We start from the raw sequence: 22,143 nt of genomic DNA, 5'->3' as shown, positions 1-22,143 counted from the left end.
GGGCTTTGTGGACGAGAAGAAAAATGCAGGATATCACGAGCCTTATTGTTTAATAAAGTAATGATTATGTATTTTTATTGTTCATATAAAGTAATGGAGATGATATATACATGTTTCTAGTTGTAATATCAGTTTGATCAGTCTGATCAAAAAAATCAAATCAAAAGCCTATTTCACTGTAGCTTGTATGTAGTGCTCAGCTTGCAGGCAGTGCTTTTTCGAATACCCTCCAAAAGAGGTAGATGATGTTCAAAATGTTGTATCCACAGTAACAAAAAAACCACCCTTTTAGTCAGTAAGTTTAGTTTTATTTTTCCCGAGGGGTAAATAGCATACCCAAGTTTGTTAAAGAACATTAAGAAACATGAAAACATCGTACACAAACATCATACAGTTGTGTAGAAAACCCAGCAGCCAACATTCATACAGTGATAACGATGGTACAAAATTACAAACTGCAGCACAGGCAACAGCACACAGTTTGCACATCATTTCAGTTGATTTAGAGGTAATGATGGGGTACTGAGGTTGTGTATGGCAGACGGTAACAACCTCTTTTATCTTGCCTTTTGATATGTCTGTGTATGTTGATATCTACAGCTGAAGGGGAGTAATGTGAAGGCAGGCGAGCTGGAGTGGGTGGTCAGGTAATTTGTTATGATGCTTGCTTTGAATCTCAGAGATAGCAGTGAGGTAGGACAAGTTAGTTGTGTGAGAATGAATGATCTCAGAGATGATGTATGCAGTTTTGCAAAATGTGTTTTTTTCCACAACTGTGAGTAAATTGAAAAAGCAGACAGAGGGGTAGATATAAAGCTCAGCTGAGATATTATGGCTGGTACTAAAGTTATTTGAGCTTGTGCTGCCTGTTGGTTTCTATTTTCAGCATAGTAGATTATTCTAGTACAGTCTTATCTATATCTGCTTTTCTGAACTGTCCCTGACCTGGAAATTGAGGATGTCAATCAATATCTTTGTTAATTTTTACACAAGCAAAATTACTTCGACACAAGGTGCTGACTCAACACCTCTTTGACACAGTGTTGAGAAAAATTTAATCATTTCAAATAAAACAAGTATAATAATAAAATAAATGTCCCATAGATTGTTTTTTTTGCCACCAGTAGACAGATAAATAATTATATGAAATGCAAAGTTAAGGATTAGGACTTGACTTAGGACTCGTTAGTTTTGGCTTAGGACTTTTCTTTCTTGACTTGGGACTCATTGGTCTGTCTTGGGACTTATGTGTCTTGACTTGAGACTTGACTCAGGACTTGTTACCCAAGCCTTGAGAATTACTTTTGACTGATTGAGTCAAATAGCAGATAGTTAAAGTAAACAGACGATGACATGTTTCATCTTAAAAAGGCCTTTGTCATTTCTGAGCAGAAATATATTGGACATGCTATGATTTTTAAAAAAATATTTTCTTGTACTACCCAGAGAACCTCTTGAATTTTTTTCAGCACAGCTATTTGTGGTATGAAGTTGGTCTTAATTTTGTAACTTTATGAATACTTTGATTGATCTGACTCAGCTCTGTTTGTCTTCCTAGATTTCTTGACTATTGCAACAATATTGGGAACTGGAATCTTAGGTGAGTACTTGTATTTTCTTACTTAAGATGCAGAAATCACAAAAGTTAACTGACAGTCCAAAAACCAGGACATCACAGTCATACTTGAAACTCGTGGGTTTGAGGATATGTTCCCGCTTGTATTTGTTGCGCAACACAAACCTTACCGTAGGTCTGAGGAAATCACACTTAATGGCCAGTAGGGGGTGACAATTCAATTTGAGGATCACTCACTTGGTATTTGGTTTGAAGAACTCCCAGTTGGTGAACTTTTACATTGACATCTGATGACCTTGACATTACATGACATGCTTTGATAAACAGTTGGATTTGGGGAACATACATTTGATGACAAGCTGAATTTAGAGTGCATGCATAGGATGATCAATTAGAATTGGGGAACACAAATAGTGACTATCATAATTCCAGAAAAAACATACCTGATGACCAGTTTGTTTAAGGGAACTTTGATGAGATTGGATTTATGGAATTTGGGGAATATACTCCTGACAAGAGACATATTGTAACAAATTTAGAGATCACACCATTGGCACACTCTTCATAAACAGAGTTCTGGATAGGACAAACTAACAGGAACATTTTGCCATATATTCATTCTACGATCGGCAGCACCACACACTACATCTGGAAAATGTACTCTAAAATTAACATCTTTCTCACACAGTCTCCAGAAAACCTGAAGCTTCACAAAGTTATTTGAAAGGTTACTGTGCTGAATTGCAATTATATAGGTGTGTATAGTTTATGTTTGACTCAACTAATATGATATAAAAACTTTGTTGAGCTATATTTGTTCTTTGTACTAGACTTCTTTTTTTGTAATATCATTTCATTTGGAACATAATTAAAGCTCTGTCCATCTCTTGGTTTTCATTGGCAGAGCAAATTAAACTGTGGTTTATGAAGTGTTGTTAACACCAGAGAGATTTTTGTAGAGGTGGAAATTACATGGGACATTACATTTAACTACTTTGTTTTCAGCAGGGTCTTCATGTAGTTCCACAAAGGTGGAGCTCTTCCAAGTTAATACTTGTTCAATCACTTAAATCTCATATTGAAATCAGCACTATCCATTAAATTTTATGGTAAGTTTGAACCAGAGTGGAAAGGAGTGTCTGTGAGAGAGAAAGATGAGCAAAGACAGTGATAGACAGTGATAGATAGGTAAATATGCTGATAAAAAGTCAGACATTGTCTATCACATGTTTTCAAATCTCCTTAGGTGGGAATCAAATTCAGAAGCAGTTCTACATTATATCAATTTCTAGGTCTTCCAGTAACGATAGCCCATGCTGGACTGGGGCCCTTCCTTGTCTCCTTTCTTGTTGGCTTTTTTGTCCAGGTAAGTACTACACGGCCATAATGGACTCTTATTTTCTTAAAAGACTGGCATGGTCTTTTGAAAATTAAGATGTTGTTAAATGAGCACAAACACACATCTTAAGATGTTAAGACTACACTGAGAAGCAAGCAAATGCTAGACAGGGGATAGTCAGTCTCTGGAGGAGGAGGCCTTGTCAAGACCAAGTACTGACCTTCTTAAAAAAGTATATAAAGAAAATGCCCCACTACTTATACACCCAAGGCTTACAGTGAGAGGAAACAATCCTGAAATACTGACATGTTTTGGCCAAAGAGCCAAGTCTTGCCCTATATTTCAAAGATCCTCCTCTCTTTGAATATAAAAATGGGAATAATCTGTATTAGAATTTTTATAGAGCCAGTTTATTGCCCAAACCTAAGTAACTTCGCCATGCCACACATTGTCCTTGTGGAAACACACCTAGGACAGGATAAAGATTTTCTATTAAGTGCAGAAATGTTGTTTATCTGTTTAAATGTCCATGTGATAAACTTTACATTGGCAAAACAACACACTCTCAAACAGCATATCAGTGAATACAAAAGCTCGATAAGACATAAAGATTCAAAGTATCCTGTTGTTTGTCAGATTAATGGATATTCACATCCGATGTCTTCTCTTTGGTGTCAAGGCATAGAACACATTCCATCTTCCTAGAGATTGGGACATTAATAGATTATGTCGGAGAAAATTATGTTGGATCCTTAAAGGAACATTTCCATTTATCCATGCACTCTATTTGAAGCCTGTCTGTGACTTGGGACACATACAGGATATCTTGCATGGTGTAATGGCACAGATGTTTTACATCAGGAGTCATTAAGCCACTGTATGTGCTTATATATTGTTGCACTCACTTGTTGTCACTCCTGTTAACACTTGAAGAAGGTCCCTCACTTAAAGCTGGCCTCCATAAATGAACGATGATCTTTCCTCTCATCCATTGCTAAGCTGTTATTTCGCCACGCTTCAGCCGTTTGTCACACTTGTGTATTTGTAAAAGCCAGGTAGAAACATGGCAAATAAAAGTTTGAGTTCTCCAGGTGAAGTATACCTGAGGAAATCAGGTTTCCCTAATACCCTACCCCAGTGATGGTAACCAGGATTGCGTTTACATGAAATTAAAAAATCGTCTTACTGGAGAAATTAAACTGTAATCTGGTTACATAATTGTATGCAAATGTGCTGATATACATACAATCTGTAAAAAAATTGCATGCATTGGCCACACTCTGAAGAACAAAAAGTATATATTTTCTATCCACTGTTATGCAGGCCTTGCTTATCTACCTGTTTGTGGAACTTCTACAGAAATGTCAGGTGGTCCAGCTGGAATCTCTAAAGGTAAGCAGTTGAATAAACACTGGACCTGCATTTTTACTTTTTAGGCTCCATGTTAACACTGGGAGCAAACTTTGTCACCCAACTTCAGTGACAAAAGTAGAGGCTACTGGAATACATTCAGGAGCACCAAAGAGAACGACACAACTGGAGCTCATTTAAGGAAGGGTTAAGTGAATGAAAATTTAGAAAGATAATATAGGGCAGTAGATTCTTGAAAATCAAACCAGAAAATTAAATACCAATTCTTTAACTTGTAACTTCTTTTCACCTTTGACTGAATAGAATGGCAGTCTGTATTAAGTACTGCATTTTGCTGCAAATGTGTGCTAAACTCAGACTTTGGAATAATAGAACTTTTTCAAGCCAGACATTTTGATTTGTCATAACGCGAAAAGCACAGGTAAACAAACTTTCTTAATGATAGATAAGTTCCATCAGGTGGCCCAGGAAACCATGGCAGTCAGTCAGAATCCACAGGTCCCTTGTAAGTAATTTACCTAAATGGAATGGTTGTTTTAATGTTCTCAATTACAGCTGTGCTTTTCCTGCTATGACACACCAAAATTTATGCCATGAAAAAGGACTATTAGGACAGCAGCATGCGACTGACAGCTGATTTTTTTCAGCTGATTTTGTATATTTTGGAATGGATATTAGTAATAATTTTAGACAGACAGTAGGCAGAACATTTTTTAATCTATAACTGTAATCTTTCAATATGGATTTTAGACGGATGTCGCAGAGTGTATTGTGATGGATCAGGTGAGCGTAGAGGATCCAGCTTTCACAGAGGATGAGGATGAAGATGAGGGTGAAAATGCAGAAGCAGGTACGAAACCTTTTACCCTCTTGTTTGTGAGGGGCCCACACACGCTGATGGCATTTCCTAATCCTTTTGGCCCTAGTATATTTTCACCATGAGAGACACAGTGAAACACTACAGTAAATGACTGTATTATAAACAGAACAAATCTGACAATTACAAATTTCTTTCCTGTTACCCTTCTGAAATAAAATTTTAATTCATAATAACAGTCAAAATGTCATCACACCAGTAAACTGCACTGCAAGAACTTTTATTAATGGATTACACAGATAACTCCTTGGAATTGGTCTGATAAATACACAATAAAGAAGACTGCAGTGCAAAAAAGACATGTCCATCTTTATATCTATTATTAAGGATAAAATCGAATCTTCTTAGTCTCCTTTTTTACTCATCAGGTGCTACTTGAACGTCTTGTCACTCTGCATTTACATTCCAACCCATCTGACCATTGTGGTCAGCTGTCGACTGTTGGGACTGATCCAAACAGCCAATAGTATGGTGGATAACATACCTGCACTCGCATGCAAACAAAAGTGTCTGACTAAGTCATATGCCCTTAATTGGTTAAGAATGTTTCAGCTTTTCAACTTATACAAAAACAGAGATTAACAGTGAGCTGTGTTGATGCTTGTGGTTGAACATCATAGCTACTAAAGTGAATTTATAAGCGTCATTTTGAGGTATAAGATTAACATTACATTTCCAAAGCACTAATTCTAGTTCTTCTAATCAGTATGATATAGTCATGTCATACTCACCACTGCATTGCTCTTCATTCCAGTCTCTTCTACTTCACTGTTTTTTTTTCAAATCAGTGTTTAGCTAATGTCAATAAAACTTAGCAATTCATGCTAAATTGTTTTACAGTGAAGGTCTTGCAGTGGATCAAAGGGCATAATCCCTACCTTTCCTAGTTTTACATGTGAGACATCTGCAGAAATGTACGTTCAAAGCAGCTTAACAGTGAATAATAAAATGACTGCGTTGAAACAACTGGACTTCAATGGTGAATGAAAATAGTTTTTCTGTTTAAAAGAAACTTTGCAAAGTGCAGCAGATTGGTAAGTATGACTAGAATCTATTGTTGAATTGATGGAAATAATGCTATGCAATTGTAAATTGTACTGAATATTCCATGAAGGTAATTCCGCTCCCTTGTAATATTTTTTGCCCAGCCTTTTATAAGAAACTGGTCCTTGTCTCATTTGTCTGTGACAGCCTTTATTTGAAGATTTGAAAATATCATCCACTGCCTAACTTTAAAGGTTAATTTGTATGTCTTTTTTCCTCAATGGTGTTGCATTCTATAAGTATCACACCTCAAATACTAGGCATTGTTATGTTTTTTATACACCAAAACTCTTTGGATGGAAAAATTAAATCCTAGCATATTAATATTAGCCAAGAACCATTAGACTTAGTCAGACCAGTGGCTCCTCGCCCCCAGCTGCATTGCATAGTCACCAAGGGCACACATTGATCATATGTTTGTGAGTATGTGTGCATGCACCAGTGTAACTAGTGCTTGCCCTTGGTTTGGACGAGCAACCAGCATAACAAAGCCATCTTTTCACCACTGAATGACAAAAGATGTTTTTCCCTGGATGCGAGAAGGTCTGCTGAAGCAAAATAGCCAACAAGTAATTTAATATTCAGTTTTTATGGTTTAATCTCCCCAGCTCACTTCTGTCCATTTTTATCAGCTCCATTACAAGTATCATGTGGCCAAAATCTATAAAGATATATTTACACTTTCAGACCCCCAGGTGTACCAGACAATACGCAGAAAACCATTCAGCCATGACTACTGGTGGGTTAGTGATGAGGCTTATTGCAGGCTGATCCTGTTATTTGTTAATAAAATGTCAAGCTCTCTCAATACACTTATGAATGGATAGACATGCACACATGCATAACTCCCATTTTTCACTGGTTTACATGTACAAAACACCCTGTCACACATATTCACAGTCAGTGAAATTTATAGCTTGACTTTGTTTTAAAAGAACTGCTGTTAGTTGATCAAATTCCTCCCCCGTGCTGCCTGCAATAAAAACTAATAATGGCTTGATGCTTCCCATGAGGATTTTGACTCATTTAATGCATTCATCAGTCATAAAATGCCTTGAGATCAAGGCCTGCTCCATCTTAAATCTACGACTTACCTCTCCAAGTACTGTATGTGACGGTCATATACAAGAGGTAAATGGTTTGTTAAAACTCTGGAAATGGAAAGGAAAGCAGAATAACAGAGACTGTATGATGACACTGTTAATAAAAAACGTTAAGTACTTAATCAGGATGTAACACTGGATGTCACCTACTGTATCTTTGAAGCAGATTATGCAGTTAATAGTTTATTCACACATTAATGCGTAAAGAAGCAGTGGCAAGAAAGTGAACTATTATATATATTTCCCAAACACAACATACCTTTCCAGGCTATGTGTCTGAGAATACCTGCTGTTTATTTTGTAAACTTAACTTTGATCCTTTCCCCGTGACAAGAAAATTGGTGAGTTTTTGAAAGTGTTTTTTAACATGGCCCTGTTTGCTGGAGTGTAGCCTACAATAAAATTAAGCAATTTATGCTTAAAACCCCTTAGTTTAAGAACTGCTTTATAAATATATGGACCATTCTTCGGCCTTTACTTCTAAGCTGCTCGGGTAACTCACTGACAGGAAAAATTATATAAAATTATACAATGTCTAATTAGTTGTCTATATAACTTTCCATACTTATTTTCAATAATAGGCTTTTTGTGTGGGCTCATTTCTGTGTTTGAACTGGTTCTGTACTTACTAGTGCAGAACATTGCCGCGTTTTGATTTTGCCTGTCATGACACTTAAAGCGAGACTATGTAACTTTTCCCAAGCAGTGGTAACAAAGGCCTCTGTGACCCCAAGTGGTAATTACAGGACGCTGTATCAAATTCTGTTTGTAACGCACAAAGTTACAAATTCTTGCTGATATCTGGCAGTAATGTATGCAGCTTAGCACTTTGGATGAACAGCTAAGTTAGAAATACAGTCCGAGGGCTGGTAGTCTGGAACTTAGCTCTCTTGGTTACGAGTCAGGTGTAATATTGATGAGATAATAAGCTAACAAGCACTGGTGCTGGTGAATTATGTAATTCATTGAAGGGGCTGGTAAATGAAAGAAAGCTATTTGGTTGCATCTATAAATGCGGTTACCATTAGTGGTAACATGACAAAATAAACTCAAACATTACGTTACTTTGTGGCATTCACCCTCCTAACATTAGAATACTGAATTGCCAATTGCCACTAATTCCCACATCAAGCTGCCACAGTAACCAATGCATTGTAGAACCCAGAAATTATGTTACCTGTCAAGTAAAGCAGATGCCATCTCAGAGTCTGTACAGAAACCCAGCTGTTGCTTCACTTCTTTCGATCGTGTTGAACCAAGGGTTATTCTTGTCTTGCTCAACCATTAGTTATTCTCTTTTCTGGCCTGCTGACCCTCTGTCTAGCTTACTCTTTTATTCTTACTTGTAATGCTCAACGCTCCAGGTGGTAGTGGCTCTTCCATTTCCCCCAACATGTTTGTTGTGGTCACCTTTCTTTTTGTTCGTTTTATATTTAATGGTGGCCAGCAAACTATAAAGCGAATCCCTACCGCCACCCACTGCTACGGAATATGTCATTGGTGTCTTTGCTGTAACATCGGAACATTTGCTCACTTTGTTTCTCGGAGGCACACATACAGCCAAAACATAAGTAATGATGGGTTTGGGACATTATTTTCAATGCTTGAAAATCTAACTTTTGCTTTTTATGGAGAAGAGTTCACTTTTTGTACCTCTTAAAGTTACATAGGTTTGCTTTAAAGAATGTATTCTGTAGTTACTTTTAAACTTACTTTTGCTGTTCAGTGGCCACTGGCCACAAGTGTCTGCAAAGTTATTATAGGATAATAATAGGATAATTATTAAAGGATATAGGATAGTATTATAAGATTTAATATCCCTTCATTTTTCAAAAATTTCTTGAGTTGTGCAGTGAGACCAAACGGAGGAAACAACAAGCTGTTAAGTGGGTTTACTTATGTGATAAAACCATTTAAATGTTTCTGTGAAGTGCTAAAACAGTGTAACTGTAGTACAAGTAGAAGAGAGTTGCAAAGTGAGTAAACTGATACAGTTATGATAATATGATATGATAAAGCTGCATGTGCATTACAGTTGCTGGTGTAGAGGACTGGCACCTTTTTATTTAGGCTCCAGCACTGGCACAGATGGTGATGGTGATGTGTTTGTGTGTATGTGTTTCTATGCCCTATTCTTATATAACGGACTTTTGCATTGTCATTAATTTAACATGCTTGTTTGCCATTAATTTAACATGCTTATTTTGACTATCATGATTAATAAAGGACACTCTGCCAGGTCCACTTACATCAAAGTTATTACACCATAAACAGGCAGTACAATTATAATTGGCTGTATGGCTCTGTTCTGGAAAGTCGCCATCTGTCCTTTCAGAAGAAGACCAGCAACAGTCCCCCTGGACTAGTTTTTGAATATTTTTCAAGTTGGGAGGCTTAAATAATCTTCATGAGAACAACACATAATGCAATTAATAGTTTAATCAGGATCTCAAGATAAATCTGGGTTACAACAAGAAAAATAATTACATGTCTGTTAAAAAAAAGAACAAAAAAATATTCTGCAAGTTGACAAACGTTTTGTTTTGTTTTGTTTTGTTTATTTTATTTTTTCCTTGTGAAATACTCCTAAAAATTCTTCAAATAAAACAATCTTGAGGATAAAACCTCACCTTCATATCTAAAGATATGAACTGGGAAGCACCAGGTTTGGAGACTTATATCTAATTATTCATGACATTGACGGGCTCATCAGTGAACTGACCGCCTTATACATCTTTCTGTCTCGGTATTTCCGATACAGGTTTACTGCAGCCAGATGCAGTTGCTCTGCACAACCGAGATGAAGGCCTGCAGCCAAACCTTCATCTGCTTGGCCACCTCTTCCTCTCACGGCCCATGAGCCACGCCTTCAACTGCATCCTCCTCTTCCAGTTGTAAGTTATCATGCAGTTATCTTTGCAGGATCTTAATGTTGCAACATTTACCAACCATACATTAAATAACACTGCATGTACTCACAATGTATGTTCGTCATTATCCTCTAAGCTGTTTTCCCATTTCAGAGGCAGGCATTTTTACATTATAAACAGAATTTTCTCCCAACAATATGTTCAGACCTTTTCACCCATCATATTCAGTACATCAAAACTTCATCACCAAATAGTAAAATTACGAGTTTAGGTCTTTCAATTGGGGTCATCGGGGGGTTTAGTGACATTCAGAATTATGTGAAAGACTGATTATCCTAATCATCGGTTTCACTGTAAGCCCTACGGTAACTGGTTTTAATGTTGTGGCGGATCAATGTATTTCTTCCACTTATGACTAAAAATCAACAAGTAATGTAAATAATACTGTACAGAGTACGGTCTAGACCTGCTTTATATGAAAAGGGCCCTGAGATAACTTTTGTAATGTTATGTTATTTGTTGCTACATAAATAAAATTGACCAAATATTTTTCAGATTAAGTATTTTTTTCTTTTGTAATTATGATTTTGTAAGTCATAACTGTGAGAATGTTTCTCATTGTTAGAATATAGTAAGTCATCTTAGTAAGGACAAGGTCAAAGTTACTTGTATTGTCTCCCATAAGAGAAATTGGCTTGGATAAATCAAATTTCCTGCTCAAAAGACAGACATGTTACGAGAAAGACCCACTTAAAAGCATAAGAAAAGCACACTTGCAAACTTTGGCCTTCTCCCAGGCGGTCATACAATCAGTTAATGCAGGTTTTCAGTTACAAGTAAAAACCATCTTACAGTCATGATTGCCCTGCACCCTTTTGTCTGTCCTTCATGAATTTTCCCTTAAATATGTTTTACAGAGGGACTAATTAATGTAAAAGACATAATTATAAGTTGCACATATTACTAGGAGATACTTTATCTTAATTACCAGGTACCAAGATCTAGTTTTGACATACTGTGAGTTTTAAATATAATCAATTTAAAAATTGTGTTATTTATTCCATTAAGGTGGTGGAAATGACTTGTTTTCAACAACATGTGGAAAAACATAACAGTGCCACAGATTTTTCTGTGAACTAAGATCAATACAGACTAAAGCTAAAATACGGACTCCTGACCTCTATCACATTCCATTGTAACCCAAGTCTACCATCATATCATAACATACAGTTTCACTGTATGTTCTGCTTCCCCATTGTTACTGGAATCCAGTGCAATATCCCAACATAACAATTTTAACAGGGAGAGAATCCTTCTAAGTCTTTTCAGTGTCAGTGTTCTGGACAGCACAGCTACTCTCAACTGAGGGAGGGCAGCAGACTTGTGTAAAAACTGTCCTTGAGGTTCAGACTTTATATCACTGGCTTCTGCTGAACAGTCTTGAGATATTGAGAGTTACAAGCTTGAGCCAAATACGAATAAAATATGATCAGTCCTGCAGCACCTGCAGTCCACCGACTTTTTAAGGTGACCAACCTGTTTTAAGTCACCGTTTTCTGTCCTTAATTTAAATTTGCTCTATACTGTTTGTATGTTGAGCACGCAGGATTGTTTGTCGAATTTGTGTGTTTTTTGAACTGTGTGTCCTTATGGGCACAGAAGAGGGGGGTGGGGCCTTTAGCGTCACTGGTGGAAGGTCTTGTTATCAGTGTGTGAGCAGCTCTGTAACACCTGGCCAATCGATAGTTCTGTCATTGTGTTCAAGGAGGCTTAGTGGTCGATCAATGCCAAGGCTCGACCGCATACACACATGCAAGCACACACACACACACACACACACAAACACACACACACACACAGACACACAGACACACACACAGAAAGACACACATGCACACCACACAAAACATGACCTGGCTCTTTTAACCTTGGTGTTCCTTGGTCTTTATGTACTGCTCTACACAGTGATAGTGTTATACAACACAAATAATGACACAGTTATACTGTATGCAGCACATGGAAACATGAAAATATACACTGATCAGCCACAACATTAATTCTTTGAATTGTGTCTGTATAAGACACATAGTTGATATATATGATGATATAAAAAAACAAATTATTCGCTTACAAGAAATGTAGTTTAATAATTACACTCACTGAGCACTATATTAGGAACACCATACTAATACTGGGTAGGGCCACTCTTTGGTTTCAAAACAGCCTCAACACTTCATAGCGTGGATTCCACAAGATGTCAGAAGCATTTGTTTGAGATTCTGCTCCATGTTGACATGATTGCTTGACATAATTTCTGCAGATTTGTCAGCTGCACATTCATGCTGCCAATCTCCCATTCAAATCTGGTGAAAGAAAGGAAGTCATTGAAGTACACTGAACTCATTGTCATATTCATGAAACCACTTTGAGATGACTTTTGCTTTTTGACATGATGCATTGTCATGCTGGAAGTAGCCATTAGAAGATGGTAAATTCTGGTCATGAAGGGATGCACATGGTCAGCAACAATCTCAAATAGGCTGTGGCATTCAGACAATGATTGAGTTTGCCAAAGCGTGCCAAGAAAACATTCCCCACACCAATACACCACCACCACCCAGCCTGCACTGCCGACACAAGGCAGGTTGGGTTCATGCTGATGACGCCAAATTTTGCCCCTACCATCTGCGTGCCTGAGCAGAAATACATACAGACTCACATAAACAGATGGGTTACATAATAAAGGAAAAACCTGTACTAAATGAGTGGATAACATAGCAGAAAATAAAGCAAAATGTGAGAAATTTTTTTTCCATATTGTAATTTCGCCAAAGCATAATTTAATTTTCATGATGTTTATTAAGGGGAGATAAGTTCTCAGCTACCTCAAAGAGCTAGATCTTTTTCACCAAATCTGACTGTGTAACCATTTTCTATAAATAAATCCACTATATCACTATTGCAGTTCTGGAGGTTCATGGTGGTCTAACACTATGAAACTTTATGTTGGGTCTACCTTTCACTTGTCACAAATCTGTATGTGTTTTGTCAGGATGGATAGTTTGGAATTGAATCCAAAGTGTAATATTAGAGTCTTGCATAAGCATACAAGTGACACTTATGTGCGCATGCACATGCACTCAACACATGTGCGTCCAGTGATTTAAGTGTATCACAAGTGTATCAGTGTACTGTAAATGAACTATTTCACTGCTACTCTTCTGCTATAGATTGGGTTTAGAGTTTGCATACTACTAAAAGTTAAAGGGACTTGGTTCAATTGTCGACACTAGATATTCTGTGTTATTGACCAGTCGTGATGTGTGGACATGAGCTCATAGACATGAGCTGAAGTTCTGTGTTCTCCCAGCAATGAGTAAGCTGTGCATTCACACATCATACTGTTGCTGAATCTTAGGCCTTACGTTACAATGGAGATGTGGGGAGGTCTGAGTGGACAATTAAGCAGCACACATACTGTACACACTAGCTGTTGCATTCTGTTGTAGATGGCTAAGTCTTTTTTGTGTGCTGATTTCGTGTCGATATGTTAATTGCAGCATTCTTAGGGGATAAGGTTTCATATGTGTAGGAGACTAGCAGAAAATGTGCCCTTGATGATGTAAGTTAACTTTATAATATCTCTATTTATTTTCAATGAAAGAAATCCTCCCTTTGCATCTTGAGTTTGAATCATCTTACTGCAGCTTTGAAATCACTGGTTCTCTGTTCTTTGCTTTGCATCTTTGGCAAGTTAAAAATAAAAAATATGGTTTAGACTGCTGTAGATAAGAGGACTAGCCTGCATGAAACTTCCTAAATTTGTCGGCATTTCCTTTTAAGAGTTTAAAGAGAGAAGATTTGAAAGCGTGGCTATAACTCAGCTCTCCAAAACAACACTTAGCTGTCTGGAAAAAACGCTAATGGATTTGCACTCTCAACAACCAACTGTTGAGAGATAATAGAGGCTTAAAATTATAAGGAATGGAAAAGATGTTGAACTACAAAAACCTGTCTTGTCACTCTCTTTTGATTGAAGCCTACACCAAAAACACTAATGTTCAGCAACATCCAGCTCCTTTACAAAGCACTACATTTAAAAACAACATTTCTGGCTTGATGTGAGTGTGTGATGCTCAAAGTGCAGATGAAATGTACAACCAAAACACTTTCTTTAAGTAGCTCCCAAAGGTAACTTTTGTTTTGAGCACATACAGTATACAGTCCTGGTTAAAATTATTAGTACCGCTGAATTTTTTTGTACATAAATAGAATATCTCTAGAAATAAATGCAAATTGACCAAATTTGTATAATCAGAATAATAATAAAATGTCCAAAGTTACTGAACAACAACAACCAAAAAAAACTGCTTTTATATAGCGAAATGTATAAATGTACGCTTGACAGATTTATTGGCACCCTTTTGATGAATTTAAATTAGTTCCTTGAACAAAATAAAAAACAAACAAGACTCACCTGTGCTTAATTTTCAGTTCACATCACCTGGATTAACCAATGAATGATGGTTTTACTTCATAAAAGGGGCTGATTGTTTCCAGTTTCTTTTTCATGGTGAAGACAAGAGAGCTGTGTGGGAGCATCAGAAATGCTATTATAAAAAAACATAACAATTCCAAAGGCTACAAGGCAATTTCCAAAGATCTGGAAATCCCTGTTTCAACAGTTCATAATGTTATCAAGAAATTAACAGTCATAAAACTGTTAAGACGCTTCCAGGACATGGCGCTAAGAAGAAATTCAATGAGAGAAGTCTGCGAAGGTTGATGCAGATTGTTGAAAAACACTAGACAAGACATCTAAAGAGCTTCAGGCTGACCTGGAGCAATCTGGAGTAGTGGTTTCTGCCCATGCCATACACTGCACAGTAAACCAAGTAGGGCTCCATGGGGGAATGCCAAGGAGGACACCACTATTTAAAGAAAGGCACAAAAAGGCAAGACTGATGTTTACAAAAACTTTCAGAGATAAGTCTTTCTGGGATAATGTTCTATGGACAGATGAAACCTAAGTAGAGCTCTCTGGGAATGTAGTGCATCAGTTTTTTTGTAGCGGCATTTAATGTGTCAAAGGAATGATAGAATCAGTAGATAACCAAGGCATTTTAGAGTGAAATGAGTTACCCAGTGTCAGAAAACTAGGTTTGAGGCAAAGGTCTTGGGTCTCTCAGGACAACGACCCAAAGCACACATCAAGCAGCACAAAAGAATGGTTGAAAAGGAAAAGATGGACTGTTTTAAACTGGCTAGCAATGAGTCAAGACCTATATCCCATTGTAAACCTTTAGAGAGAGCTGAAATCTGCCTTTGAAAAAAGGACTCCTACTAAACTTAAAGGAGCTTGAACACATACCAGTGAAGGAGTGGCAGAAACTAACAGCAGACGGGTGCAAGAAGCTTCTAGATGGCTAAAAGAAACGTTTGGAGGTTGTCATTGTTGCCAAAGGTTCTGCAACCAAATATTAGTGAAAGGTACATTTGGGGTACATTTTTTGTTTGTATTGTTTCACTATTATGCACGTTTTGTTTTTTTATTTTCTTTCTTTCAAAAACCTTGGATATTTTATTAAAATATTTAGATATTTTAATATGCATTCATTTGTGAACATATTCTAAATTCTGACCTTAAAATTCAGGGGTGCCAGTAATTTCAACCAGGACTGTAAGATAGAGAAGTTTTGGAGGATCAAGGCACTTTGCTAGAAAGAAGAAGTTATTTTAAAATCAATTCTCTTGGCTGTTCTTAGCCTTAAGTGCCATTCTGAGGCAACCTCCTAATGTTTACTACAACAGAGAAGGGCTTGTTCAACTTTTGACTTGATCTTAGAGAAAAGTAACCTGGACAGTTGGTGATGATCAATCACTGTCTAAAACCTAACAACCTCTCTTCCTCTGCTTTTTCTCCCCCCTTTTTCTTTGCCTCTCTTTTCTCTTTTTATCTTTCTCTTCTCTTAATCGCTCCAGCATCTCTATTGGAATTAGTTATGTCTTAGCTGGTAGTGAGGCGTTTGCTGTTCTTCTAAAGGTCAGGTAAGTCTTCCATATACTCAAAACATCTGTAGATAAAAAGAATAAAAATGTTAAAATGTTAGTTAAAAGCATAGGACTGCAATTAAACTAGTTTTTCTTTATTATTATCCAGAGTGACTTAAGGTTACATGGGCTGGAGATCAGTAACATTTTATGCAATCTGGATCCTTTCAAATCTGTATTTATGTTCAGATTTCAACATTTGTTAATTAGCTTGAGTTATTGTTATGATATGAATTAAAGTTAAACTCGGACATTTCAGCACATGACACTAATGAGATGCAGCTAGATAATTTCACTAGAAAAGACTCACCACTCTTTTACTCTTGTTGAACTACAGCAATGCACCGTCCACTTGCAATTGTAGAGTAATGTTAAAGGCTGATAACTCACAGTAACACAAATGGGCATCGGCTAGCAGAGAGCACATTAAGCAGACCGCTCCTCTCAGTCCCACAGCTGTAGAACGTTTCTGATTCCAGAATCACTAAATTACTGTAAAACTTTAACTGAGTCTTCTTAAGCTAATGTCACTGACAACCAAGAAGTATAAGTACAGTAAATACAGCTTTTCAAGTTACATATGAATTAAGCCATTAATCACCTTGGGTTTGCTCATCGTGACTAGTGGGTTTCAAGCTTCTTTTTTTTTTCATTTTCATTTTTGATTACTGATTATTCATATCATCTGGGGTTTGGTTTTCCTCCTACATATAGTGTAATTCAATGAAATTCCTTCTAGGATTTGCAGCTCTTTCGAGTGTTTGACTCAGAATTAGTCATTCAAAAATTTCAAATATAAAAGAACTCTTTAAACAAACAATTAAAACATTTCACTTAGCAGGGTAAAATATCACTGAAAGAATAAATAATGTCCTAAGAGAATGAACCGTAATTACAGGTTTTCAGCTTGTCATATTAGAGGTAGAAACTGTGATTATTAATAAAAATCTACCACATCAGTCTGACCCTCCATCAGTTCCACTTTTAATTCTCAAAAAGCAAGAAGTTGAAGAGAAGATGAGATGGTTTCATAAAAAAGTATTTTTCTAGAAAATACATTTTTGAAAAACTGATGAAGCCCTGAAAGATAATAGCTAACCACTAGAGTTGGAGGCTCTGAAAGCCTTGCAAGAACTTAGAGCATTACCTTTAATTAAAACAAACCAACACATACGCACAGCAGAGATGTTTCCTGTGGTGAAGATATTCCTTTTATTAGATGGTGAGGATTTATTTATTTATTTTCATTTTCTGTGTTAGATAACCAGTGCCGGTCTGAAATTTACAGTATCTTCTTCAGCGGATGGAGATGCCCAGTAAATAAATATCAATTTAAGTATATGCAGTAAAAGGAGAGTAAATATATGGAAACCATATTCTTATGTTACTTAGATGCAGCTTAAATGCTGTTGTAACATGTTTCTGTGTTACACGTGTAGACCAGGAGTTTACTTATTAAAACAATTTCTTCTGAAAAGTAGGGGAGAAATTATGAAGTTTCATAAAGAAATACTTAAAACTGCACTTAAATACTGTGCTGGACAATATGTGCTTTTTTTTTAATCTCACCTCTTGTAACATGAAAGTCCTTAAAAAATAACAGCAGACTGTTGTCAGTCTGGGTTCCAGGGTGACCTCAGATATTTTCCATAAAAGGTTTCTGGAAAGCAGGATGTTTTTTTTTTCTTTCTTTTTTTTTTCTGCTTCAGCTTCTTGCCTCATACAGTTTGATATTGAGGCTTGCTGTGATCTTATCCACTAGAATTGGTGTATTAACAGGTCCGAGGAATGTGAAACCTCACTCAGGTCGAATTTGAACTGTGAATCTGATCCTCAAAACACCTGATCTCACTGCTGCGAGCCCATTCCAGCTGCTCATTGACCTCTTTTATTGTTTGCTCAGCTTCTGAAGTAGAGTAGGTGTACTCTGTTAACCTCTTCCAGCTGAGTTGTTTAAGGATGTATTCATTTACATCATTTTGTCCAGTAAGCCCTCCAAAGCTAAATTACATCCAAAAAATATGATTAACTTTGAAATGTCCTCCATAAAGAAGAGGTTTGGCAAGAGTGATTTTTCTTCCACTAAATTCCTAGAAAAAAGGCACCTGCAAAAGTCTGGTTCTAAAAACCACAATGCACCCTGGGCAATTTTGATGGCATTAGAGCCTTCAGCCAAGAGTTACAGATGGCCCAGTCAGGTTGAGTTAAGTGGAACCAAAAAAAAAAAAAAGCCCTCTGCTTTTTTTCAGATGCTCGTCCAGTTAGTTTCCTTTGGTGACTGGTGTGGTTTATTTAATTAATTTTCTCTTACATGAAAAAATAATATAGAGATTGTGATAAGCAAGGGCTGGTGCTAAAACTCTCGATAATTATTATGAAAATAATTCCTATAATGATGATAAACTGATGAGTAATTTATGACAAATCGGTTGGAATGTAAAAACATCTTCACCACATGAGGAAATTGTGTCAAAGAGAGGTCAGATAACATCAGTGATTTGGAAATGGTTCAGATTTCTAAAGCTGGCTGAACAGCAGAGCAGTATCCATTGTAAAATATGGCGACCTATGCTGAAGAAGACAGGAAACGCAACAAACCATGGCCCCAAACTGATAGCACTAGCAACCAGGCTCTCAAACTATAAGCCTGCTTGTGGTAACATCAGTTCAAACCCCAGCAGCAGTCAATTCCGTCTGAATTTTCTGTGACAGGAACCAGACCGGTAGCTGTCTGTCACTTTGTAAGTCACATTTATCTAATTTATATATTTTTATTTTTTATTATTATGTGGCACATAAAAGTAAATACATTACTGGCAGTACCAGAGCAATGCAGTGCAATAGCCTGTATGTGAAGCATACCATGCCGATCTTTTGTGTGATGTTTATTTAATATGTCGGTTGTGGAAAGTATCAAGTTATTGATTAAAAATAAATGAACCATAACAAACCTGTGTTTGATTTACTGAAATTCAATCTTAGACTGATTATACCCCTTGAGCTTCAAATTAAAAGGTGCCCTGTGGAAATTTCTTGTAAACAAACAAGTTATGTTTACAGTCATTGTTACTCACCAAAATACATTGTATGTATCCTGGAAGATAAACAAACATGTTGAATGCATTTCCGTCCTCTTTAATGATATTAATTGTATATATCGATAATTGTTTCTGTTGATCGATATTAAATAAAATATCGTGATAATATTCTTGGCCATGTCGGCCAGCCTTATGATAAACACAAATTAGATTGGGGGGGCCGATATCAGTCTAGTCTATGTGTGTTCAGTGGACAGACTGGTCCGGTGCAGTTGGCTTGGCACATGGGCTGAAGGTGAAAGGGGCAGTAGTGCAACTCCGAGGATTGTCAAAGTTGTCTTATTTACACGTTGTGGGTTCTTGGCTGGCCTGCTAATGTTAGTCACCGGTAAATTCATATTCAGGAATCATAGAGTTGGATAGTGTGTGAACCCCTGCAGAAGCACTCCAGAGAAGTCATGTAACAAGTTAGAGATCTTATTTGTTTTGCTGCTGAGTAATTGACATGTATTTACTTTTCAGTGACTAATATGTAATGAGTAATTGTAATCAAAAATCTCCCATATAAGTCGTATTTAGAACAGTCACAAGGGTAATACGTATATAAAGAATAACAAGTAAATTGCTAGACTGAAGTTGTTCAAACTGAATAGGGTACAACTGGTGTTGTTGCCTAACTCCTAAAGCACTTTTAAGTCACTGAAACCCCCTCCTCACAAGCCTATAATTACCTTTATCAGTTAACAGGCCTAATTTACTTTGTCATGGCCCAGTAAATACTTAACCCAAATAATATTATTCACATTTTGCGGGTCGGTTGAACCGCTTCACTGACACGCCTGGGCGCTTCATTATCGGCCTGCTCAGTGCCAGGGGAGATGCTCTAATGCGTTGTGGGAGTGGGAAGGCAGGGTTATTGGAGTGAAAAAACCCTGGGCAACCTCTTTTGGATAAACCACCTTATTCCCCCTCCCCAGAGGCAGCAATCAATAGATTACTGCACAAAAACTCCCCTCTTAGTCCCACAGCTGTGGAATAGTGGGTGTCTTGGAAGCAAAAAGGTTTAAAGCATTACTGAGATTCAGTCTCAACCCAGAGACCAGATTTTTGTGTCTTAATATCCTTTCAATATCTTGAAATATTAGACGATTAAAACACTTGTATGTAAAATCTTAATCCACAAAGTAACTAGTAGTTTTTGATGTCATATAAATCTAGTGGAGTGAAAAAATGTACAACATTTTTCTTTTGAACATAGTGGAGTAGAAGTATTAAATAGCATCCATTAGAGATACTCAAAGTACAAAGACCCAAAAAATGATCTTCAGTACAGCACTCGAATAAATGTACTAACTCTGTATCTCAGTACCTCTTCTCCTGTGAGAATGCGTGAACATTTCTGACTTGTCTTCCATGTTCAAACTGTGCAACAGGCATTTTAATGTTTTTCCAAGCCTCACAGAAAACACAACAGATGTTGTTTTTGTTAATGACAAAAATTATTTTGGAGGGTGGCTGTACTTCGGACCAAAGGTGTTTTTTTTCTCAAATCTTGAATATAAATGCAGACTTTCTTTGTTTATTTTTAGCAGTCAGATAATGATCGTACTTTGCTGATGAGGACTCTGCAACTATGTTGAAAAAAAAACAAAATCCTTTGAAAGGTTCGCGTTTGTGTCCGAAATTCCATTTGGAGAGGTTTCTGCTACTTACACCTGTAGATGTGTTAGTGTATTATGACAGGTTCAAAGGTCCAGACAGATGTGTTGTCCAGTTGTTCTGTTTACAAAACGGGAACATAAAAAAAGCATTGAAATGTGTGACTGTGTGTGTGTTTTCTCCACAGTCCCATCTATGTGATCCCGGCTTTCACCTGGATTCTAACTCTTGCGATCTTAGTAGCCCACCCAGTCATCCAGCCAATCACTTCCCTGCTCACCCTACTGAAAGGAGTCCTGCTCATTGTCACGGTAACCATTATTTTACTTTTTGTTTTTTTGTATTTGTCTGTATAATTATTCTGCATCCCCAATGATGAAACAGATACTTTTCAGAGGGAGAGCATGTTTCTTTTTCTTTTTTATCATGCTAAACAGATCATAAGTATACACAAGAAAGTCAGTAACAGTTGTGATCAGTATTCATTTGATTACTATCTAAAAGTAAGAGAGCTGTATCAGGTGTTTTACTACTGACAATCCTACTGACTTTTTTCAGTATGGATGAATCATGACCTGAGTATTGATGATGTAGACTAATACATTTGAAACATTAGCTAGAGATAGTTTCAGTGTTTAGTGTGGACTATACTTAACTTGGTCAGAATTTCTGTCTGGTGAATAATTTTAGTAGTTAAGTACTGAACTAGCAGATTAGACAAATGCTGTGGTTCACCATTATAAATGAAACGTTCCATATATTGAGTAGCTATGCAGTGCTCATTCTATCATATGTGTACAAATCCTATTTTCAGCTTCATTATTATCTTCTTCACCTGTATGGCCCCCACTTCCATCTTCATGTTGACAGACAACTCTGCCTGAATCTAAATGGCAACTGTCAACTCTCAATCGACTCTGAGCCACACATGCTTTTCTGTGCTTGAACGAACATTGAAATTACACAAACAGCCCAAGAAGCATTTAGTAGCCAAGTGTCCAATTACTTTTGAAGCCCTGAACTTCGGGCACTATGTGTATAAATGGCTGTATCTCCCACACAGTTCTTTCTATATTGATATAAACCTACTCAAATTAAAGCTGAGACTTGACATTTCAATGTCATATCCATTATTTTATTTCAAATTGAATGTGCTGAAGCACAAAGCCTGAAGAACAAAAAATGTGTAACTGTCCAATACTTATGGTCTAGACT

General features: G+C 36.9%; 1 protein-coding gene across 1 annotated transcript in view; it reads left to right on the top strand.

The window, feature by feature from the left end:
- Nucleotides 1-9,956: 9,956 nt before the first annotated feature.
- si:ch211-51h4.2 overlaps nucleotides 9,957-22,143 on the top strand; it is a 28,801-nt gene continuing 16,614 nt past the window's right edge. The window contains exons 1-3 of the mRNA XM_040128635.1: nucleotides 9,957-9,975; nucleotides 10,072-10,204; nucleotides 21,116-21,239. Coding sequence (XP_039984569.1) covers nucleotides 9,957-9,975; nucleotides 10,072-10,204; nucleotides 21,116-21,239 — 276 coding nt within the window. The remainder of the gene's footprint in view (nucleotides 9,976-10,071; nucleotides 10,205-21,115; nucleotides 21,240-22,143) is intronic.

This window comes from Xiphias gladius, chromosome 6 (genome assembly GCF_016859285.1).
Source record: "Xiphias gladius isolate SHS-SW01 ecotype Sanya breed wild chromosome 6, ASM1685928v1, whole genome shotgun sequence".
Taxonomy (NCBI): Eukaryota; Metazoa; Chordata; class Actinopteri; order Istiophoriformes; family Xiphiidae; genus Xiphias; species Xiphias gladius.
The sequence above is the reverse complement of the archived record's forward strand: the minus strand, read 5'-3'. Positions and strand labels throughout refer to the sequence as shown.